At 37.5% G+C, this 24,978-nt stretch overlaps 1 protein-coding gene across 3 annotated transcripts in view; it reads left to right on the top strand.

The window, feature by feature from the left end:
* ARFGEF2 (ARF guanine nucleotide exchange factor 2) overlaps positions 1-24,696 on the top strand; it is a 47,017-nt gene extending 22,321 nt beyond the window's left edge. For 2 of the 3 annotated variants that reach the window (XM_007434628.4, XM_088128477.1), the window contains 25 exons: positions 1,143-1,254; positions 4,158-4,363; positions 5,153-5,237; positions 5,337-5,508; positions 6,365-6,516; positions 6,881-7,009; positions 7,425-7,583; positions 10,442-10,589; positions 11,059-11,158; positions 11,569-11,609; positions 11,692-11,861; positions 12,849-13,000; positions 13,106-13,278; positions 13,817-13,977; positions 14,494-14,624; positions 14,837-14,966; positions 16,191-16,326; positions 17,724-17,862; positions 17,944-17,998; positions 18,279-18,387; positions 19,327-19,457; positions 19,679-19,847; positions 20,875-21,013; positions 21,779-21,896; positions 22,362-24,696. In XM_007434628.4, the coding sequence (XP_007434690.1) occupies positions 1,143-1,254; positions 4,158-4,363; positions 5,153-5,237; positions 5,337-5,508; positions 6,365-6,516; positions 6,881-7,009; positions 7,425-7,583; positions 10,442-10,589; positions 11,059-11,158; positions 11,569-11,609; positions 11,692-11,861; positions 12,849-13,000; positions 13,106-13,278; positions 13,817-13,977; positions 14,494-14,624; positions 14,837-14,966; positions 16,191-16,326; positions 17,724-17,862; positions 17,944-17,998; positions 18,279-18,387; positions 19,327-19,457; positions 19,679-19,847; positions 20,875-21,013; positions 21,779-21,896; positions 22,362-22,538 (3,394 nt within the window). In that variant the 3' untranslated portion in view covers positions 22,539-24,696. Of the gene's footprint in view, positions 1-1,142; positions 1,255-4,157; positions 4,364-5,152; positions 5,238-5,336; positions 5,509-6,364; positions 6,517-6,880; positions 7,010-7,424; positions 7,584-10,441; positions 10,590-11,058; positions 11,159-11,568; positions 11,610-11,691; positions 11,862-12,848; positions 13,001-13,105; positions 13,279-13,816; positions 13,978-14,493; positions 14,625-14,836; positions 14,967-16,190; positions 16,327-17,723; positions 17,863-17,943; positions 17,999-18,278; positions 18,388-19,326; positions 19,458-19,678; positions 19,848-20,874; positions 21,014-21,778; positions 21,897-22,361 lie in introns of those variants that run through there. The other variant, XM_025170801.2, reaches the window with a different exon arrangement.
* The last annotated feature ends 282 nt before the right edge of the window (positions 24,697-24,978 follow it).

The following is a 24,978-nucleotide window of genomic DNA, read 5'->3' on the forward strand; positions in this document are numbered from 1 at the left end:
TGAATTTGTTAGAAGCCCACTGGAATGCAAAATTAGCAGTGGCCAAATTTTAAACTCTGAATATTCATTTTGAAGAAATTGGATTAATACAGTTCTTTTAGTGCTTGAGTGTAACTTTGGTTGAAGATTATTATAAATGTTTTATTATGTTTTATGATGTTTACTTATGTTTTCTTTAAATGACACACTGTTTCTTTAGATGTACTGTACTGAATGCCATTGAATGAACAGTATGTTAAAATCTGTAGTCCTTTCCTCCCTTGTTCCTCAGTTTCATCTGTTTGCAAATTATTTTTCTTTAGCTGGTTTCTGCTCTTTGCTGATTCTTTGCACAAAGTTATTACTTCATAAAATTATGTAACATAGTGACTTTGATCAGGAATACCTTGTATGAGCAGAAGGGTGCTTTTGCTGCTTTACTGAATTCTTCTGCTGTTCTTGCTTAGCTGGTTTCCAGTATCTCATCTCATGCTGTCCCGTCCCATGCTGTTAATTCTTTGCATCTAGCTCTATATATTTTTGTACACAAATTAGGATTTCAACATTGATATTTAACTCTAGTTGTATTGTGAAAGATAGGTGGCAGCACCTGGTTAACCTTGTTTGGGCTTGGTTGGTACTTGGATGAGAGACCTCAATGGAATATTAGGGCTATAGACTAGACTTGGAAAAGCAAGCTGTTTTGCTGCCAAGAAAACTTCATGGATGGAATTGAGCTTGGTTTGAAGGAGACTTTAAATTCTACAGTACTTTTAACTATACATTCTGAAAAGGGATCAATTGGGGTCAAAAATGAGGGGAAAGTGCTTTAATAGCATTTGTGTAGTTTGTATGACTTTTTTTAAAAGTTGGTTTTCATGTAAGAGTCTTTCTGGGCTACTTTAGGCTGGGTTTGTGTAATACAACCCATTTTCTTGGTTAACACATTGAAACATAAACTTACCAATGTTAGTCTGAATTTTGCATAATATGTCAACAAAGGAACAAAAAACAGTTTAACATGTTGCACATGTAACTAGGTTCTTCACTATTTTAGTTAAGCTTGTTGCATGAAGCCAGCCTTACACCAAGCATATAAGAATCACAGCGCAAGTAATTTATACTTTTCCCCTCTGCCCTCTCTGTCTTATCTCCACCAATAGATTTAACAAGAAATCCAAGAGAGGACTACAATATTTGCAAGAGCAGGGAATGCTTGGTGAAACAGCAGAAGACATAGCCCAGTTTCTGCATCAAGAAGAGCGCCTGTGTTCTGTAAGGCTAAATATTGCATTGACAAAACCATGTGTTTCTTCAAATTGTGCTTTACTGTTCACATGATTCTCACAGATTTTTGTATTTGATGGTATAAATGAATCTAAATATTGGACTAAGTACCTAATGGCCATATTTAGATGTTTCCTCTTACTGAAGCCTGAGAACATTAATGTCCAGATTGGCAATGAGAGTGACCCAGACACTCCTTGGAGGGAGTAACTCTGAAGTTCATTTACAGGTTTGCTGTGAGAAATATGCTGAGCATCTGACGGATAAAGTCACTTGGATTTGTTCTGCATTGGACCCCAACCTTGATGCACGGCCAGTGGAGGCTACAGGGGCTAAATCTGGCGTAGTTATCTGGGAGGGTTCTTGTAGGTGTTAGTTTGGCCACTTCTGTATTAGATCCATGCCCCTCCTGGCTGGTCAAGCCTGCTCAGGATGGGATGTGTGATTGGGTTCAGGCAGTGGTTAACTCTTCCTTGAGGGAGGGGATGGTCCCACCTGCTCTTAAGAGGCAGTGGTGCCCCCTTCTCAAGGGGCCATCACTCAACCCAACCAATCTGGACAGCTGTTGTGGAGAAGGTGGTTGCACTACACCTTCAAAGGACTCTGGATGGAACAGATTATCTGGAACCCTTTCAGTCAGGATTCAGGCCAGGGTATGGGACAGAGATGGCATTGATCATGCTCTTGGATGACCTCTAGTGGGCGTGGGATAGAGGTAGCACATCCATTCTTGCTCCTCTTGACTTCTCAGTGGCTTTTGATACTATCAATCATGGTATCCTTCTGGACTGACTGGGAGTTGGGGGTGGGTGGCACTGTCTGGTGCTGGTTCTCCTCCTTCCTCCGGGCTTGGTTCCAGTTCCTGTTGATAGGAGGGGAGAGGTCCAGCCCATGGCCCGTACTTTGTGGGGGGCCACAGAGCTCTGTCCTCTCTCCCGTCCTGTTTAGCATTTACATGAGGCCACTGGGTGAGGTGATCTGATGGTTTGGGGTGAGGTATCACTGGTATGCTGATAATCACTAGCTTTACGTATCTGCCCCAGGCTGCCTGAGTGATGCTGTGGATGTCCTATCCCAGGGTGTGGAGGCTGTGGGGTCCTGGATGGGGCGCTTCACAGTCTTGCTTGGGTTGAGTCAACAGGCTTTGGCTCAATCTAAGCAAGACTGAGTGGGTTTGGGTGTTTGGACCTTTTGGTGTCAGGGATTTTCCACCTTTCATTCTGGATGGAGTAGCATTGCCTCAGACAGACCCGATGCGGAATCTGGGGGTGCTCTTGGTCTCATGACTCTCACTGGAAGAGCAGGTGGCAGCTGTGGCTAGAAGGGCCTTTGCCACCTTTGGTGGCAGTTGTGCCCATTCTTGGATTGGGAAGCTCTGCTCACTGTCACTCATGCCCTTGTGACCTCCCATCTGGACTACTTCAATGTGCTCTAGAGGGGGCCACCCTTGAAGAACATTTAGAAGCGTCAACTGGTACAAAATGCAGTTGCACAGGTAGTAAATGGTATTAATTACTTGGTACAGTGGAACCTCGGTTTACGAACTTAATTCATTCCGTGACTCTGGTCGCACCCCGAATTGGTCGCAACCCAAAGCAAATTTTCCCATAAGGTTCAGTGTAATTACCGTTAATCCGTTCTGGCGTGGAGGACAGGGAGGCAGCTATTGCTTGGAAGGAGAGTCCTCCTCCCTATGAGCACATGTCAGGAGCAGAAAATGGCCGCGGACCACGTGTCAGGGGCGGAAAATGGCCGCGGACCACGTGTCGGGGCGGAAAAATGGCCGCGGACCACGTGTCGGGGCGGAAAAATGGCTGCGGACCACGTGTCGGGCGGAAAAATGGCCGCGGACCGTGTCACGGGAGGGAAAATGGCCGCGTATCCTGTTCGTACCCCGAGGTGGAGTTCGCAAACCGAGGTAAATTTTTGCGGTCGGAGCTGGTTGTAACCCAAAAAGTTCATTAACAGAGGCATTCGTAACCCGAGGTACCACTGTACATGTAACACCACTATTCTGTGAGCTGCATTGATTGCCAGTGCACTTCTGGGTACAATTCAAGGTGCTGGTTATCACCTTTAAAGCCCTTCATGGCTTGGGGCTGGGTTACCAATTGTTTCTACCCATCCCATCTGGTCTGCTGTATGGAATATTCTCCCTCCAGAGATTAGGGTGGCCCCAACCCTGTTGGCCTTTTGCAAGGCACTGAAGCCCTGGCCCAAGCGTGTGAAGGGTCCTGTCTCCTGGTTATGTTAACAACCATTAATAGTGATACTTCCTCAGGGGATATGTATTTTAATTTTTGTATCTTCAATGAGAAATTGCTTTTAATTTATTTTAAGATTATTTGCCACCCAGAATCACTTGCTGAGATGGGCAGCCATACAAATTGAATAAGTAAAATAAAATAAATAATATTTAGTGGAAAAACATGATACTTAAGATCTCTTAGGGCTTGTTAACAAGCTGTCATGTTTTGATTTTATGGCCTTTTTTGATCAGATAAAAAGTAAGTTTAAAATGGTGTGATTATTACTTAAAAAAAATCTTAGAAACAATAGAACACAAATAAAAAGCAGAGGAGATGTCCCTGGCCTACAGTGTGGCTGATTTATCTAAGTTCTTTTCCCCACTTTTGTTTATCTGTGTTGAGTAACAGTAGCATTAGTGATGCTCCGATGTGGATCTTTTTTTTTTCAGAAAACACATGATGATATCCCTTCAAATGGTGACTGCTATAGCAATAATTGTCAGATATGGTACTTTTGTAATCTAATTATATGTCTACCTGTAAGAATAAAAATAATCCACAGTAGCTATCATTATAAAGTAATGTTTTAAAAATGAAGCTTTAATTATGCTCTTTCTTCCATCCTTTGTTTTCTCATGATAGAGCCAAGTGGGAGAATTTCTGGGGGATAGTAACAAATTTAACAAGGAGGTGATGTACGCCTATGTAGACCTGCTTGATTTCTGTGGAAAGGACTTTGTCTCTGCTTTACGTATATTTCTGGAAGGATTTCGGTTACCTGGTGAAGCTCAGAAGATTGATAGACTAATGGAAAAGTTTGCTGCTAGATATATTGAATGCAACCAAGGGTAACTTGAAATATATGGTATACCGGGTAGTTAAGGTGCTAAACTGGGATCAGGGAGACAAGGTACAGGTCCACCCGTGGAAGCTCTTTGATAATTATAGACCAGTCACAGGACAGGAAATGTAATGAATAAATAAATAGTAAATGTCATAATGCAGATGAGTGCATTTTTTAAAGCCTCCATTGAAAGAAAACTGAGGAGATGATTAGCTAATTGCCTTACTACCTAGTTTCACCAAGCAGAATAGGCTAATAGTTCTTTTAAAAATATAAACACAAGTTTATTATATGCCAACTACCCTCAACCTGGTATCCTCCATATATACTGGAACTGCTTGGGAGATATACTCTCAAGACATCTGGAGGCTTCAGGTTAGGATTTGTTTTATCTGTAAATAAAATAGGCTGTGGCAACATATTTTTTGGGTCAATACATATTTTAAAAGCAGAAATGTTATTCCAAGATGCTAACAAAATGATAGAAAATAATTTTTTTCTAGATTTTTCTGGTTAAATGTTGTAGCAGCTCTTCCATATGGTGAATTTCTGAGACAGCAGAAATTCAGAATTGTCAAGTTCCTGTTTTTCTGTGCTGAAATTGGTAGAAACCCTGGAAAAACCTCCAGTTACAAATGGATAAACAATTCCTTTTTTTCTGTATGGATGACATTTTTAAAATGAGTGTTTTCAGTAAGAATCATTTTTTTAAAATGGATAAGCATATATGAAGGGATAACAGAGACAAAGATATGGTATTCTAAAATCCTGATTTTTTTTCTTTTCTTTCCAGCCAAACTCTCTTTGCTAGTGCTGATACTGCTTATGTTTTAGCATATTCTATTATAATGCTGACAACAGACCTACATAGTCCTCAGGTATACATGTACATAAATTTAAAGAAAGATTTTGCCAGACAGGTACAGTTGAGTTTCTAGAAAGCTAAAATCTTCTCTACTAATGTTTGAATTTAACAGGTAAAGAATAAGATGACAAAAGAACAGTACATAAAAATGAACCGTGGGATCAATGACAGCAAAGATCTTCCAGAAGAATATTTGTCTACTATCTATGATGAAATAGAAGGAAAGAAAATTGCAATGAAGGACACAAAAGAATATGCAATCACAACCAAATCTACTAAACCAAGTATGACTTTTACTCCTAAACCCTCAAAAATATTTAGCTTTTCTTAATATGCCATTAATGTTTGGATTAAGCAATTAAATTCTTGTGAGTAGAGTGTTAGTCAAATCTTCACTTGTCACATTGGGCCAACATATTTTTCAGCCACTGTTACCTCCCAGGGCTGGTAGTGTAAAATAAATATATATTAAAGTTTCTTGGATGAAGAATGTTTATTTAAAATCATTAAGGGCTTTCCCCCACTTGCACTAACCTGGGGCCGGGCATGCAACAGCAGCCTTTTCTTTTACCTGATCCTCCTGGCATTGCTTGGGAATCAGCTTGGAGACTCCCCTACCCCTCCGCCTGCCACCTCTTCCAGCCTGGGCAGCTGATTCCCAGGGTAGGAGAGGGGACAGGCAGGGGACTGGGGGTGAATCTGGCAGATGGCTAGATCGATGAGTCTATTTTCTGTTCCTTCCACATCACAAATCTCAGGTTACCACTTAATTGATGTCTGGCACATTTGTGTCAAACCCTTCCTGTTTGGCAATAAATAGGAATAATCCAGAATGAGTCAGTCATAATAAAATAACAGCAATGGAAGCATATACTTAGAAAACTAAGATTGCATGAGCTCCCAGGAGCACTTTGGGCCTGGCTGTAACAGAAGAATAGCTCTTTAACAATAAGTTATTGACTAACTTATCTTTGGTGTGCATTGGCTTATTTTGTTGCCTATTTAATTATATTTTGTTAAGTTGGGTTTCTTTGGGAATGTAGAAAGATTTTTTTTTTCTTAAAGTCTATATACTGCCTTGTTAGAATTTAGTATACATATGCTTAAAAACACATTTGGGCAACAAGATGTTTTTTTTAGGTGTAGCCAGTGAGAAGCAGCGACGGTTGTTATACAATCTAGAAATGGAACAAATGGCTAAGACTGCTAAAGCCCTTATGGAGGCAGTAAGCCATGCAAAGGCACCTTTTACTAGTGCAACTCACCTGGATCATGTCAGACCTATGTTCAAAGTAAGTATGCAATTAAACTTAAAGGTATTTAACATGGTTTTCAAATATGCCAAATGTAAATCTGAAATTCTATCTGCACAGTGTCTGTTTAATAAATGGGATATTTAGGGTGTGCAGTGACACATTTCACGAGTGTGAAAGACAGGCTGGAAATAATGGAGGAAAGAGGATATGTGTTAGACTTTGCTATAGACAACATTTAAAAAGATATTTAAAAACTTGCTTTATTTCTTGGTTTAGTGTAAGATTAGGAGAAGCAATCACCTTTGCCTTTATACTAGATTGCTCTTTGGTGCAAGATGCATTTAGATGGTAATAAATTAAATTTACAGCTATTTCTTTTTCTCTACTTCCCCAATGTTAGCTTGTGTGGACTCCATTACTTGCTGCGTATAGTGTCGGTCTTCAGAATTGTGATGACACTGAAGTTGCATCATTGTGCTTAGAAGGAATACGATGTGCTATCCGAATAGCCTGCATTTTTGGCATGCAGGTTGGTAGTGTTGACATACACAATATTAAATGCAGAATAGCAACATTCTGAAATTGTCAAAATGATATTTCTTAGCATTGGTCTAAAGTTGTGTAAACATCTAGCAGTTAGAGGATGTGCTTGATATACCAAAATCCCAGGTTCAGTCCCTGGTTTCTCCAGAGGGTAGAAAAATTCCTCTCTGGACCCTTGAAGGATTACTACCTGTCACTGGGCATGATTTATGGCAGGCTCTTCTTTAATCCTCTCAATTCAAATACTCATTCTTATGTTTCATGTTCACTCTCTCACACCTCCATATCTAGCCTCCATGCTTAGCTAGCCTTATATAACTTTGTTAGCCCATATTCTCTCTTTTGAGGAAGAAAACTTTTACAATGGCTTATTTCAACTTCTGTTTTTTATAATACTTTAGCTTGAACGAGATGCTTATGTGCAGGCACTTGCCCGCTTTTCCTTGTTGACTGCCAGCTCCAGCATCACAGAAATGAAACAGAAGAACATAGATACAATTAAAACACTTATTACAGTGGCACACACTGATGGCAATTATCTGGGAAATTCCTGGCATGAGGTAAAAACCATACAGTATACAGAAATGTTACTGCCTTTGCAGAAATGTTACTGCCTTTGATTTATTTATTTATATATTTATCTTATAGTACCTTGTTACAATCTAGCAACTCTCAGCAGTTTACATGCAGTCCCTGGGTTAAGAACACCTGGTTTAAGGATGACCCATAGTTAAGAATGGAGCTTATTATAGCAAAATTTGAGTTCATTACACAATACTACTTATACAGTATTATACAATAATACTAGTCCGGTTTACAAATTCAACTTAAGAACAGACCTTAGGAATGGAACTCATTCTTAAACTGGGTACTACCTGTACATAATGTAGCAAAAAATTTAAAACATCCACAGTGTGTTTTACATTTTTAATTTATATTAGAAAGACACAAATAACAATGATAAACTTCTCCAACAAAAATAGCACTAACAACAAATTAAAGAACAAAGAAGAAAAGATGGCGCAGTGCATGAATGTAGGAGTCCAGAAGGACCCCTAAATCACAAACTTGCTCTTTTTTTGTTTGTCTGATGTACAAACAGCAGCTGAGTAGGGAGGTTCTCTCTCCCATCTAGGCCCTTACAGCCTCCAGGTATCAGGATAAGATGCCAACGGCATCTCCCCTCATAGCCTGGGTGGGAAAATAAAGTTGACCAACCTCTCCCTAAACTGTTGGCTGACCTCTCCCAGGGTTTCATATTATGTTAAAGAGCAGGGAGACCAGACTGATTTCTGTGGCACCCCACATATCAGGGGCCATCTGGCCAACCTCTCAATCTTTCCAACTGAAAGTACCCACTGAGGAAGGAATGGAACCACTGCAAAACCACACCTCCAATATCCAACCAATCCCCATGGTAAGATACCATGGTTGATGTACAGGTAATCCTCATTTAGTGGCCACACTTGGGACTGACAATTCAGTCATTAAGCGAAGCAGTCACTAAGTGAAACTGTGACTGTGCTTATGATCTTACTTCAGCTTTCCTTTGTTTTATAGACCTGTGAAAGCTGTAAATGTGAACTTTTGCATCACCATGTAACTGCAAACAGTTGCTAAATGAGGCAGTCACTAAACGAGGACTACCTGTGTTGGAGATTCCTGAGAAGTCTAATAGGACCAGGTGGGATACACTATCCCATCTAGCTTCTGATCCAGGTCATCCAAGAGAATGACCAATCTCTGTCCTATACTAGGGCCAGATTCCCAATTGAAAAGGGTCCAAAAAATCCACTTCATCAAGGGTGCTATGAAGTTGGTCCACCACCACTATCTCAACAACCTTCCCTAAAGAGGGGAGGTTGGTGATCAGATGATAGTTATTAAAAACCCCTGGATCCAGGGATGGATTCTGCAGAAAGGGGCACACGGTAGCCTCTTTCAAGGCTGCTGGTAACTCTCCCTTCCACAAGGAGGCATTGGCAGTCTCCACATCCAAGTGATTACTTCTTTACCCACTACCCACAGGGCAGAGGATAATCTAGGAATCACCCTATCTACTTTCTTTCTTAGAGTTTACAAGCCAAAAGGAGTCCCATAAAATAGGGCAAGACATGGCCTAGTTTCTCCCAAAGACTCTGCAAAGACTTTTGCAGAATCAAAACTTTGGCAAATGTCTTATTGTTGTTTGTAAGCCACCCGGGTTATGGTGCATAAGATGGGTGGCTATATAAGTCTTTTAAGAAAGCAAATAAATAAATATGGGTAACCATCAGTTTACCTCCTGTTGCCAGTTGCTCAACAGGCATTGGACAGAACTGCCTACCAGAGAGCTGAGATATTCCCCAAGTGTTCTTTGGAAATCAGCTGGATCCATTTGGCTGGAGCTGACCATCCAAATGGGCCCCTCCACCTTTTAGAGATTGTGCTGGTCTATGACCATAATAAAGATTTGATCTGATAGGTTACAGATGGCTCTCAATCACAATTAGATCAGGCATGATCTTACCATGGCAATGGGGTGATAGAAATTCCATCCATCTCCAGATCACCTAACATGTGCTTACCTAACATCACCTAACATGTGAAAAGCAGGATAAAAACATTTTTAATAAAATAATAAAATAATTGTATATTGAATTAGTGCTAGTTTTAGAGCATTGGGGTTTCAATTTGTAACATGTCTAAACATTGGAATTATCACTAGTCTATACTATTGTAAAGTTTCTCCACTTTTCAAAAAAATACATCATCTAACAATTCTTTTCCAATTCACCAAACTGCACAATGCATATTTTTGTATGTTAAGCTACTGGTTGCAAGTCAATTACAAAAGTGTATTGGTTAGTGTTGGAATTTAAAAATAGTGCAGGTTCTGGTTTCCCACAATGGCCAGTCATATACCTCTGGGAAGCCCATGAGCAGGACAGAGGGACTGTTTTTCTCCTGCTATTGTTTCTCAGCAACTGGGATAATATGCTGCCTATGAACCTAGAACAGAGTAAGCAAATGTAATTTGGTCAAGGGACCACATTTCAGATCTCTTGTACTTACTGGCCATAGCTAGTAATATGATGGCTGTAAAATAGATGGGCAAATGTTTTTCAGCCTGCTTTTTGTAGACTGGGGGAAAGGGTTCAAGAGACAAAGTGGGTACCATAAGTTTCTGGTTGTTATAACACCAAAAATAGGGAAGATCAAGCCACGTTTTGAAGCCATACTACACACCTAAAATATTGTTTGTTTGTGTGTATGTGTGTGTATATGTATATGTGTGTATGTATATATATCTGTTCTTCAGTGAGGATTGGAATGAAAAAGGAAGCTTGCCTATATGGAATTTGCACTAGATTTTGCAAATCGCTTTGTTTAGAAAGTTTGTTGTTACTGGATTTGATACTAAATTTGCTTTTATTAGATTCTGAAATGCATCAGCCAGCTGGAGTTAGCACAGCTGATAGGAACTGGAGTTAAAACACGCTACTTGTCTGGGTCTGGTCGTGAAAGAGAAGGGAGTCTCAAAAGTTTCACATCTGGAGGAGAAGATTTCATGGGTCTTGGACTGGGTGAGAAGAATTGATTTGACTCTTTTCTTACACCTGTAGTTATAAGCTATTTCCATCAGAGCATTTTGTCACTGTAGTGAATACTCAGGTTTTTTTATTTTTGATGGACCTAGCTGTTTTAGCCTTAATTGCATAAATGCTTTTTATTATAATTTATGATAGTAAAAATAAGAAACTGAACTGGAGACAAATCCTATAGATCACTTTTCATCATAACTTTAATCATACTACCATTCAATGAACCCCCAGAACTAAAGTCTCCTTAGCTGCTGAATCACATGTAACCTAATAAAATGATCATCTAAGTCTGCCAGTTTTGTAATTCTTTCAACGTTTTTGCAATATTTTTGCAAACTCTGACCTATATGTTGTTCAACTTCCTGATCACAGTGAAATAGCCTTATAATGGATCCTAGTGGTGATTTATCTTTTATATGTAACAATTTAATTTTGGTCTCTTCCTAATTAGGTAACTTTGTTGGTGGAAGCGTTGATAGAAGGCAGATAGCCAGCATTCAAGAATCTGTGGGAGAAACCAGTTCTCAAAGTGTGGTGGTAGCAGTGGACAGGTGTAGTATTGTTGTTTCTGTATGATAGGTTATTTGTTTAGTTCAGGAGGCTCTAACATTGATTTTTGGATTCAAATGCTAATTTTAATATTTTTTAAATAAATTGTAACACCATTCTTGGGGCATGTCCATGATGCTAAAGAAAGGGGTTAGATTTCAGTCAAAAGATGAGATTAACCTTAGAGAAATTGCCATAACTGTTGTTGGGTCTTCCCCTCCCCAACACAAAATGCCATATGTTTTAAATTTATAGCTGTCCTGTAATCAGCAGGGAGTTCCATGAGTACTCTCAGAATACAATTTAGAAATTCTGTTTCTTCAATCTAGAATCAAATACAGTATTGTACAATGAGCTTTTCCTAATATTCTGTATGTTGAGGATTAATGCTGCTTCTCTGCTTATTTCATAGGATATTCACTGGTTCAACTAGACTAGATGGGAATGCAATAGGTATGTTGAAAAAATCTGCTGAAATTAAAAATAACTGCACCGGACCATATCATATTTAACAGTTTATTTCTTAAACTTTCAGTTGATTTTGTTCGATGGTTATGTGCTGTTTCCATGGATGAACTGGCTTCCCCTCACCATCCCCGCATGTTCAGCTTGCAGAAGATAGTTGAAATCTCTTATTACAACATGAATAGAATTAGGCTGCAGTGGTCCAGGATATGGCATGTAATTGGAGATCATTTTAACAAGGTATTTTAAATTTTAAACATTGTAAAACTTCTTTGGTACAGTTTAGATGCCAAAATTAATTTCTATGTAGTTTCACCTTAAGACTCATACAGTTTTTGTGGCAAATTCTTGCACCAGATGGAAGATCAACTTGCGTTATAAAATCTTGATATGGAATCATCATAGTGTACTGTGTACAGCTCATACATTGAGCATGACAGAAAATGTCAATTTGGTACCAGTAAACTTTGCAGGGATTCATGTCTCTCAACCTGGAGACTATATGTGGCAGACAGGCAAAATTACAGACTACTTGTATAGATATCTCATGCCTATTGGCTGTAATTTTATTGTAAACTATTTTGAGATTTTTAAAATGGGAAGCAGTATATAAAAATGCATTTAAATAAAATATATTTGTTTTCTGACATAGCCCCAATAATGTAATTCATAATTTTGGATCTCATAATGGTGAGATAAGGGTGAGATCATCTCATAAGGGTGATGAACAATTGTTATGAAGATGTTTGCCCTACAAGGAGGGGAAGAAAGAATGTAATGTGCTAACAGCTTTTAAATATATGGAAAATTCACTTTCATCGCATGTAAAGCTATACAGGACATAATAGATGTTTCCATAATTACAGTGACTTGAGGATATATACCACAATGAGTTTATATTATCTTTTTGTTTCTTGAAGATTTTTGTCTATCTTCTACATGTATTTGCCTTAATGTATTGATATTTTTAAGATTATTTAGGCTTGAATACTTAGATTTGTCGTACTTGTACCTTGATTAGAGTAGAATAAATCACAAGTCAACAGCATTTCCTGCAAAGATATAAGTTCAGGATTAGGGTGATTCTTTTTGGAGAACTTCAACTCTGGACTCACTCTGATTATGTCTGTTGCCTAAAGTCAAAGAGATTGGTGTATTGGATTTCAGTAGTCCAGTCTACCTGGGATTACACTTCTTTAAGGCAATTCCTGTTTTTCTCATTTATAGGTTGGTTGCAATCCTAATGAAGATGTGGCAATTTTTGCAGTTGATTCTTTGAGGCAACTGTCAATGAAGTTTCTTGAAAAGGGAGAGTTAGCCAATTTCCGATTTCAGAAAGACTTTTTGAGGCCTTTTGAGCATATCATGAAGAAAAACAGGTCTGTTATGTGTCTTGAAATGTAAATCTGTTTCCTTATGGCTATCTAGAATTTATTAATACTATGCAGAAAAAGTCCTCAAATAAAGTAGTATTTTCCCTTTAGATCCCCAACAATTCGGGACATGGTAATCCGCTGTATTACTCAGATGGTGAACTCTCAAGCTGCTAATATTCGCTCAGGGTGGAAAAATATCTTTGCAGTATTTCATCAAGCAGCCTCTGATCATGATGGGAATATTGTGGAGTTGGCATTCCAGACAACAGCACATATAGTTAGTAAGTAAATGCTATGAAAACTAATATGCCAAAAGAAATCGATAATGACCATCTTTATATACAGTAATTGAAATAATAAAGTTTGAAATATTCTTTTTTCTTGATTATGCTTCACACGTATTTCTCATTTCTCTTTCCAATATAAAAATGAGTGTGGGCTGGGGTGCCAGTTCTCTTCAGACTATTCAGATTATTCTACAGGGGAATTCACTGACAAAAGAACTGTTACATTTGCAGTGACACTAAAGTGTTACTTGACTGCCACTGTGTCGTGACCTCCAGTATACCTCTCTGCTTGCTGGCCACATAATCTGATTGATTACAACTTGTAAGTTAAGCAGGTTTGGTGTAACTGGTCAGCTTTCAAAACTGCAATTCTTTGACTTTATTATTATATAGAAAGTCAAATGTTGCTGTAGCAATGTATTTTTCATCCTACGTTTCACCTGATTTGCTTGGGTACCAGTTACCCAAGATATCCAACAGGGCAGATGTAATTTTAAAGGTGGCTTGTTTTTCCTTTTATTTTCTTCTACAGCTACTATCTTTCAACAGCATTTTCCTGCAGCCATAGATTCATTCCAGGATGCTGTAAAATGTTTATCAGAGTTTGCCTGCAATGCGGCCTTTCCAGATACCAGTATGGAAGCAATTAGACTTATTCGTTACTGTGCAAAATATGTTTCAGAAAGACCACAGGTATTTCTCTAAATTTGTATTTCTGTGGATTTTTTAGACTTAAAATTAATACTTCAAGAGAGCTTTTAGAGATATCCATATTATATCTTCCCTCTTGAACACTCCAGTTAATTTTTAGGATGATTGCTTGCTGATTTTTCCTTTTAAAAGGAAGCTTGCCATTATTGAGTTCAAACTTGTGTACATTTCTGGCTGAAGAATATGAATCTCATGATTTACCAATCTATATTCTTAGGTGAATAATATATTTTCAAATATGAGTTTAAGAAACCTTAAATCTCCTGTCCTAACATTTCATGTATATTTGGGGAATAGATAAAACATGTTGAATTTTAAATTTTGTCTTACCAGGACACATGTGAATTTATTGTGAAGTGTAGATTGACATACTTGTGTTTCAAGTCCTTTTTGAAACATGTTCTGATTTTATTTACCCGCATTTCTCAATTTTGCAGCAAGATCTGATTAAGTGGTTTCTGTGTTTGTACTCATTTACCAACTCTCATCTGTTCACAGGTTTTGAGAGAATATACAAGTGATGACATGAATGTAGCACCTGGAGACAGGGTTTGGGTTAGAGGATGGTTCCCTATTTTGTTCGAACTTTCTTGTATCATCAATCGGTGCAAGCTAGATGTGCGGACAAGGTAATGAAGTATTGCAATTATAATTGCTAGTAAAACATTTTCCCTTCATTCTTTCCCCAAGAGATGAATCAAGGCAATATTAATTAAAAGAAAACATTTTCAGATTTAGATTTGCAGGGCATTGGGAACAAATTGCATTATGTTAAGTTACTTTTTCTTCTTTTGCTAATTTTTTTTTACCATTTGTAATGGCTGTTTTTCTCACATTGTAGGGGACTAACAGTTATGTTTGAAATAATGAAGAGCTATGGCCAAACCTTCGAAAAGCACTGGTGGCAAGATCTATTTCGAATTGTGTTTAGGATATTTGACAACATGAAGCTTCCAGAACTCCAAACAGAGGTATTGAAAGCAATGTTATACTATTTAATTGGGATTAGAATGCTTTAAAAAGTTATTTAAAACAAGAATAACAGCCAAATAAAATGATACGTTTCTGGGGGTTTGTTTGAGAAAAGAAAGGCTTTAAAATTAAAATGTTCAATCTGATATTTTCCCCATATCTTAAACATAAGTTGCCACAATGCCCAGTCAGCACAGTTCTAAAATTCAGAATTATGAGAGTTGCATTCCAAAATGTCTGGAAGGCAATAGAATGGAAAAAGCTAAGTTATAAGGCTTCTGTAGCGCCTTATACTACATTTAGTTTGTTAGTATCTAACAAACAAAATGGAGACTACACCCCACCCCCCACCCCGGTCTTTTAGATATGACCAAGGTCAGACCCAGTTCATCTCTTTGCCTAATCCCATCAGACCCAAATTGACCCACCCTGCCCCAGAGAAGGCCCCCCTGCAATCCCATCTAAGCCAAAGAATAGAAGCCTCCTCACCAGCTCACAGTACAGCCTAAGGGCAGCCCTGCCAAGGAAATTGTAACCCAGAGAAACCTCAGCCGTCCATCCACTTATCATCCGATGACCTGAATGTTCCATCTCCTTTAACAATGAACTTCCTCAGCTCTGCTGCCCTCCTGAAAGGGCCATTTCGCCTAACAATAGAACTGACTCCAGGTACACTGATAAGGGCTGGCCTAGCTTCCCCAAATTGGCCAGCCAGTCAGATCCCTGGGATTTCCAACCTTATAATCCATAACTTCTCTATAAATCTTTGTTTTTCCATTGTTTAGGGTCCCTCTTTCTTGTAAAGCAGGCATCGTTGCAGTAAACATGGTTCTTCCCCTTAGTGTTGTGCTCCTTCTTCAGACTGAATCCACAACACTTTGTTTGACGTGGTATGCTGAAAGGATACAGTGATGGTTTTCACTCTTTAGCTCTTTAATCTTTGTCAAGCTGAAGAGGAATAACAGGCACTCTGTTCTTCAGTTGGCCTTCCAGTTAACATTTGCATGGCAGTACACAGAGTATATGGTGCTTCCTTGGCTAATGATTTTAAAAAGGATAAGTCATGGTCCTTAGAATTTTGCAGTCTAAATGTTGATATAAGGTTAGGTGAACTCTGTAAACAAGAGTGAACTCAATATTTTTTAAAAAATGATGATTATATAATCAGAACTCTTCCCTGTTAGCAATCAGAAAAATACAACCCTTGATTCTTCTCTCCATAGAAGTCTGAATGGATGACTACTACCTGTAATCATGCACTTTATGCAATCTGTGATGTATTTACACAGTTCTATGAAGCTCTGAATGAAATTCTTCTTGCTGACATATTTACACAGTTACACTGGTGTGTAAAACAAGGTAGTTTATTTACATATGTGTCACTTTATTCTGCATATCTTTGTGTGTGAAATTCATCTTCCTCTTTTTCCTCCATACTTCCATGCTTTTCCAAAAAGGATGACTCTGAAAAAATGTATTTTTTGAAAAAGACAAATTATTTTTACTAATACACTGCATATTCTTTGTGAAAAAGAATAGTATAAGCTTACTGTTTAACTAATGCTGCATTTGTGGTATTGTATTGATAACAATATCTCTTATTCCTTCTTTCAAGAATTCTTTATTACATAGCATTGTTCTTTCAGTAACCTGGGAGATGGTTTTAAGTGCTACGTCACTTATTAAGTTTTGCATATGTTCTTTTAAATAATTTTTACAAATTTTATAAAGTGGCTGGGTAACATCAACCTTTTGTTTAAGGATTGTGTTTGCAATCAAACTGCAGAATTAAATTCTTATTTGAAAAATGAACTCATAACCACTTTATATAATTAGAAGCCAGGTTCAAATAACAATAGTTTTGCAGGTTTTTTAAAAAACAAACCTGTTTCTTGCAATGAAAAGAGAGAGGGAATGGCTTTTGCAGTACTGCTAAGTTCCATTTTCCCCTTTTAGGAAAAAATAATTGTGAGTGCATTTTTGCCCCTTGACTTCTCATACCAGAAAGTCATTATGTTATGTTATATGAGACAGTGGGGTATTAATATTCCTAGACCCACACCAACAAACACATCGATCTTTTAGTTTAGATTTTCCATATCACAGATTGCTGGGGTGCAAACATATTGCCTTCGTGCAAAGTTCATAGTAGCTTCCTGTAAAGCTATTATTGGATTTAGAATAGGACACATTTTCTTTTCTTCCTTCTGTTCCTTGAAACAGTTTATCCTCTTGCTTCTTAACATTAGCCTCTTAACATGGTTTTCTTCTTTTATATGAATAATTCTGGGGTACAGGGATGCATGTCAAATGGATTTATGCAACCAAGTTTGGTTCTTATTTGGGTTCTTTAAAAAAATCCAGACTTTGAAATCATTGAAGTCTATGAGTAGTTTGTTCCATTGATTTCAATGGAATGTAAGTATAGTTGTTTTTTTTTAAGTTTTAAAACAAACTTTGGATTCTGGTTTTCAGGGAAATCAGTGGTTAGTAATCACAAGTATTTATACTAATACAAAATCAAATATATGAAGAACACTGGGTAACCGAATGGATGGGAACTGTTTTGGAGGGGAAAGACAGCACATGTCAGTTTCTCACTAGTGTACTATCAACTGATTTTCCAGTTTGCAATAGGCTACTTTCTAATAGGGACTATCTCACAGCACAACTAGTTGTCAACTCAAGCTGTACAAGTCTCTGATGTTATCATCATAAATGTTCTTGCTTTCATCTGTGATTTAATTTTTCTATAGATAATGAACAGCTGGCTCGATCAGGTACAAACTGCTTAGAAAGCCTGGTAATATTAAATGGGCAAAAATTCAGTCCTGAAGTATGGGACCAAACCTGCAATTGTATGCTAGAGATCTTCAAAACTACCATTCCTCATGTGTGAGTGTATTTCTAAAATGTAGAGTATGCCAGTGTTTCAGATTCAGCAATATATCTGATTTATGCATTTCTTTCTTGAAGATTGCTGACATGGAGGCCAGCAGGAATGGAAGATGATTCATCTGAAAAACATCTGGTACATGTTCTAGTTTCTTACCTAGTAAAAGTTGCATGTGACAGCTTCATGTTTATTGACATTTAATGTGGAAATAAAAATTACAAAAATATTAATCTTTCTGTTGTTTCTGAGATATACTGTTTCAAGATATAAAATGATGTAAACAAGGGAAAAATAATGGCAAGGAGCAGCTACAGTATAGTTTTATTATGAAATGTCTGAAGAATTAAAACTGTCTTGAAACTGAGATTTGTGACTAAGATGTAAAAAAAGTTAACACAGATATATTTTCTATTAGGAGGTAGACCTGGATCGCCAGTCTTTAAGTAGTAAAAATGCTTCAGAAAGAGGGCAGAGCCAGTTTTCAAATCCCACAGATGACAGCTGGAAAGGTGGCCCTTATTCAAGTAAGTTTGCAGTTCACATTGATACGTTTTCATTCCAGCCCTCTGGGAAGTAAGTCCTCGATGCAAATTAAGATACGCAACTAAGTTTGCAACAACAGCTGTGTCCAGTTCTTGACCCATTAAGATACTGCTGTTGCTCTCTTAGTCTTAGATTTGATTTTAGATTTGATCTGATTTGATTGACCATGATTCTGCCTGCCCTGTAAGTGCTCTGAGGAAGGACTTGCTTAAGGTCCTGTCACTGCAAGAGGTGAAAGGGATGTGGGCCAGAAGGCAGGGCTTCTCTGTGGCTGCCTTCAACATTTTGGAACATGCTGTCTTGAGAAATAAGATTGGCCCCTTGACTCTGCAAACTCTTCTTTTAAAGCAAATATTTGATCTGAGGTTATGGTCCCTGGTGATTTTAGTTATATTGTGTTGGTCTGAGGGCTCAGTGTTTTACTTTGGATTGTTATTTTGTTTTAGTGTTAACTGCCCAAAGTTACTTGATTGGTGTGGTATGAAGATTGTATCATTCAGTAAATTAAATAAACAATACCAGGTATTCTCTGCAGCACCTTGGCTGAACCAATTGTTAGAACAGTTTCTCAAAAATTATGCTGGTTGCATTCTTTCAGCTATTAGATTGGTTAATTTCATGCCTAAGTTTAAAAGGCCCATATAGTAATAACCAAGTTTGCTTTTTTACATGTACAGGTGATATAATTCTACCTTAGGTTTCTTTTTAAAGTAAATGGCATGGAACCTATTTAGAGATCATAACCATTTCACTAACAACATGGTAGCAGAGGAAAATCACGTATGCCTGAATCTCTAGAAAGAAATGTATAGTGTGCACTAGCTAAGAAGTCTTGTTGAAAGGGATCAAGGCAGTGGTTTTGAAGTAAGAACATTATGTTCTTTTTAGAGTAAAAATCTAAATACAATATATTATTTTAGACCAGAAACTCTTTGCCAGCCTCCTCATAAAATGTGTGGTCCAGCTGGAGTTGATTCAGACAATTGATAATATAGTATTTTACCCAGCAACAAGTAAGAAAGAAGATGCTGAACATATGGCTGCTGCTCAGGTAAGACAGCTGTTTCTTTGATTGACATGCATTCTTTACTCTCACTGTGCACATGTGGAAAAATATTAACCTATTCAAATACATTTGAATTAAGATCAAAACTAGGGTCTGCTCTATTAAAGCTTTTACAGAAGCTATTTAATACTATTTAAAGTTTAAGAAGAAACCTTTGTAACCTGCTTCCTTAGCTAATAGTTCCTGTTACTGAATTTCTTCTTTAGAGGGACACACTAGATACAGATATACACATTGACACTGAAGACCAGGGAATGTACAAATTCATGTCTTCCCAACATCTGTTCAAGTTACTGGATTGTCTGCAAGAGTCCCATTCATTTTCAAAAGCTTTCAACTCAAATTATGAACAAAGGACCGTCTTATGGAGGGCAGGTAAACATAAAATAGGGTGGAAGATTTTAGAAAGTTATTGTAACAATTACACTGGTGTAAATTGCAATCTAAACTGTCTACTGGCATGGAATTACTGGTTAGTTAAATATTTAATGTAGAATATTATCATACAACATAATATACATTGCTGGTGATCTTATTTAAAGATCAGTATGTGCTAAGGTGGATAGCTTTTTGAACCAGAGGACATCAGGTACTGTGTTGGGGGCTACATATGCTCATGTGTATGGGCACACAAACTCAATCATATACATATCTGTAGGTTCAGTGATAATAGGGGAAGTGTCCTTTCCCCTTCTTTGATGGAATGCTGGGAAATTCTGTTATACAGCACTGTTATATCTCCCAGTGGCTTATTATTTCTGGGAGGAGGGCACGCAAACACTTGTAGGTGGAATACACAGACTAGGTGCCATTAATTTACCCATCTGTTGTATGAGTATATAACCTGTTCATTTTATTTCATCACACAGAATTTTGAGATTTCTTTTGTGGTCATCCTTGGGTTGCTGAACTGAACCCAAAGCAGTAGCATGTATCTTGCCTTTAGAGTGGGGAAGAAACACTGGGTCTTTTGTCAGCTTAGGAGAGGTCGGGTGTTAGTGGCTTTCCAGAAATTGTTGAATTACAACTCTCTGCATTCCTCACCATGATTACCCATGCTAGTTGAGTTTGATGGAAGTTAGAGTCTAACAATATCTGGAGTACCACAGATACTCCAGTTATTGCTAAACTTTACATTAAAGTTATAGTAACCCAATTTTTTTTTTTTTAAATTGGAAGACCCCGCTTAAGAGAAAGGGACTGGCAAAGGGGGGGGGGGATTTAACTGTACCCAGCTCCAAACACTCCTGCTCTTTGCACTCATTCAAATATGTGTTCAGAACTTCACAGGTTGAAAATCACAGGGAATAAATCTGGAGCAGATGTACAGTTATTTCAGGTTATTTCAAGATTTGATTTCCAGTTCCTTTTGGGTGTTAAGCAGTATGTCATTAATTTTCAGGGTTCAAGGGTAAATCAAAGCCCAACCTTCTAAAACAAGAGACCAGCAGTTTGGCTTGTTGTCTGAGAATTCTTTTCCGAATGTATGTTGATGAAAACCGCAGAGATTCTTGGGAAGCTATACAAGAGAGGCTCCTGAAGTAAGCATTGTTTCTACCCTTCAAAGTAATATTGGGAAGACAATTCCAACAATAGCTTATTTCTTCAGGATTTCAGGGCCTGCATAGAATTTTTCTGTCAAAATCATTTTTAATTGAGGAGCTTTAAGCAAAACGTGCAAAGGAATACTTGTTCAGATTTTATCCTTCATTAAGAGAAATTGGGAAATTTGTATGTGAAAGCAATCTGATATATGTATCCCATGCCATTTTTTTAAAAAAATTATTTATTAGAGCCGCCATGGAATTTCCCAAACCTGAAACGTGCTATTCTGACAGACTGTTTCTAAATCCAGGTTGGAATGTTCTGTGATAAAGCATTTTGCCCACCCCTTTTTATTACATATTTTACTTTTTCCACTGACAGACCAACTTTTGTTAAATAGACAAACTTCATTATCCTCAATATCTGTATGTTTTTATTAGCATCTGCTTTCCATTTGTTTAGTGAAAATGGAAATGGAAAAAAAAACTGTTAATAAGTTAATTGAGGCTATTTAAATTACTCTTGAAAGGAACGGAAACCCTATTAAATGCCAGTTTGAAAAAATATCAATACTCCTGAATTTCATTCATTCGGATTTTAAAAAATTAAATATTAAAAACTGTTGGTATTCTGTCACTTTCTGCTCTTGCTTCAAGTATGCCTCTGAAAATCCCTGATTTGAGGAGAACTAGCAAAACCTATTTCCTTGAATTGCCTGCTGTTTTCTGTGGTTCTGAATGTTCACATGTTCTTTTCTCTAGTGTGTGTAGTGAAGCTTTGGCCTATTTTACCACTGTGAACTCTGAAAGCCATCGAGAAGCCTGGACTAATCTCTTGTTGCTACTTTTAACAAAAACACTAAAAGTCAGTGATGAAAAGGTAAGAAAAGATTTTTACTTTAGTTTCATGTGAAAATATGAAACTTTACAGGCTGCTGTAGCCCCCTTCGCATGTCGATCGTGTGAAGGGGCAGCTCATCTAGGATGGGCAGGATTTGCTGGTTGGGGCCAATTTATGTTCACTGCGTAGGTATACATTACTCTTTGACAGTGATAGAGTGGTAAAGAAATAATTAAAGCAAGGGCATTCTAGTGGCCAGGTGAAGGTGTAATGGGAAGTAGGTTGTCCCTGCAGTAGATAGAATTTTGAGAAAATTCACAGTGAAATGGTATGGTGGTAGCATCAAGACCAGTTGAAAATTTGCAGCAGCATATTTTTTTAAATGTGGATATTGCAGGGCCATTCCCTGACCATGGGAACTGTACCTTCAATTAAACCATACTTTTTGGAGGGATTGATTTGTATGATTGCTTACTTTTTTTTCTCCTCTTTCTTCCTCCCAAGTTTAAAGCACATGCATCGACATATTACCCCTACTTATGTGAAATAATGCAGTTTGATCTGATCCCAGAACTCCGAGCTGTGCTGAGGAAGTTTTTCCTGCGCATAGGTGTAGTGTTCAGAATCTGGATTCCTGAAGAACAGTTGCGAACAACAGGGACTCATTCCCTTGCATGGTAGTTCTGTGACTGCTATTTACCAAAGCTTGAGTCATGCTAAGTTCACAGAATGAAAGCATAAGCAAAGCAAAGAAAAACTGATAGGTCTCCAAAGAAGAAACTACAATAATGGGAGCAGCAGGGTTGTATTGATCAAGCTGGTATTTCTGAAGGCTCTTTCATTACTATTATTATTCTGGCTGTCCTATAGGAATAGCTGTTCACATTTGACAATTTATTGCAGTAAACGTCAAGTCATTCTTACCACTCAGCTTGTCTGCTCAAATCGATTTGCAGTAGTAGTTCCTTCTCAGTACCTTCCAGCTATTTGCCCATAAGCTGCTGGAAATAATTAATGAATGGAAACTCTTTCTGTGAGATAGTACTATTTATATAAGTTTGTGATGTTAGCAAATGTATTAATAAATATTTGAGAGGGTGAAAATTCATTTGAAAATTGGCTGGAGCGTTTCTCCACCAGGAATGCGTACAGTTGAAAATGACTCGGTGCTGTCTCTTCTATCAATACAGGATTTGAATGGTTTGGTGCTGTCTATTCTGTAAACCCGTAGCAAGATGGTGACTAAGCAGTAATATAATAGTCACCCAATTAAAATCCAAAGCAGTCTTTATCTCCATCTCCCTTACTGCTAGTTCTGCCATACACTGCAGAATGTAAGTGGTACATCATTTTCAGAGCAGTACTATATGTTTTCTAGGGCTGATAATTTTTCATCATATGAAAATTCCCTTGATACTGGGTTGCTATCAATAAAACAATCTGTAAAATATATTATGAAGGAAACTCTCCCCAGAAACTGTAGGAGAAAAACAATTCATACTGCCTTTTAATTCAATTATTGCATCTCTCATGACTTGAATGTTTAAGAAGCTTGAAAGCTTTGAAAAATGCTTGATTCTTAACGTCTAATGATTATTAAATATTAAGCAAATGACAAACTCAAATTCTTTGATTAATTTTGAAGTGCAGATTGAATAAATTAAAATTTATACTCATATTTCCCTTTTGGAGTAATGTATAGATTAATGTTTGGGTAGAAGCTGTCTATCTTTAATGTGTTTTCAGATATTTCTATTTTTGCTGCCGAATTGTGAGTTATGGTTGTTTTAATGGCTTGGTTAACGCTTTATTATTATAAGTGGTATAAGACAGAAGAATCTGGTTCCTATTGGAACCCCTTGATTTATTAATATAAGTGCACATGTACTTGTGAAGGAAGCCTGGTTGCTTGGGGCCAATAGGAAGCAAAGTCACAATGTTATCAGTTCAGTACTATTGGCTTTTCTGAATTTGGGTCTAAGAACGGTTTTTATTATTATTATTATAAGTCCAAATCTTACTATTCTTGGCCCAGTAAGAAATAGTTTTGTAAGGTATGGCAGGCAAATTCTGTATAGTTGTAATAATGTAACGGTTTCTATAAGAGGGCAGGAAGATGACTTCTGTCCAAATGTATTAAAGATGCAAAAGTGTTAAACGGATTTTGTTCTTACTCTTATTGGCAAGCATGAACTGTAAAGTGCTAATTCAGTGGGGAGCAGGGAGGCATGGCAGGTGGGTGGCTGCAGCCCTAAGCCAAAGGCCCGAAAAGGTTCCATCCAGGGTGACAGGTCTGGCGGAAGAAGTGACGCTTCTTGCCCTGTAAACAGAGTTTGGCCGCTAACACTGCCAACATTGTTACTGTTTGGGAAGAACCATGGCAGGATTTTTAAAAAATAAATTCTAGTGCGCTGTCTCAAAGTAATTCAGTAGTAAAGCAGTGTAAGTTTTACTTATTTATGATTTTTTGGCAATTCATAGACGTAAAAAGTTTGACGTTTAATTTCTCTACCAAAGACTTTTGTACATAGCAAGTGCAAAATATTGTCTTCTGTGAAATATGTTGAGAAACATATAAACAATTGATTAGAAAGGATTGTGACAAAACATTAGCTTACTTATTTAGTTATTTATGTTTGCAGTGCAAAGAGGCATTTCACTGTGGACTGAAAAAATCATTTATTTTTATATCATGTTATTTTAATCCTAGTACTGAACAGAATTCTTCTTTAATTGGATTGTTTTTTCTCATTGCTGTAATTCTGGTATGAATATGTTCTGCAAATGCAGCTTGGTCTCCATCCTTTTTTTCTTTTCTTTTCTTTTTTTTTTGGTCAAATATTTTCTGTTCAGAGGGTGCGCCTCTCTGACTTCATTAAAGGAGTGTGGCAACATTGCAAGTGACATTTCTAAATCTGAATAAGAAGTGCAATATGCATAGGGTTTAAAATAGTTATCTTCCAAAGTTTTGCAATGTAAAGCACTGTGAAGCAGCTTTTTTTGTGAGATCTTTACTTACATATAGAATATTCTGATCATAAAACTTAAGAGCCTAGTCAGTATATTCAATTATTCATTTCCTTAGGAAAGCTTTATTTAGCAGCCAACAGTTACACTTTCA

This window comes from Python bivittatus, unplaced genomic scaffold, assembly GCF_059951505.1.
Source record: "Python bivittatus isolate LINGU-HERP-01145 unplaced genomic scaffold, Pbiv_v1 ctg000700_np1212, whole genome shotgun sequence".
Taxonomy (NCBI): domain Eukaryota; kingdom Metazoa; phylum Chordata; class Lepidosauria; order Squamata; family Pythonidae; genus Python; species Python bivittatus.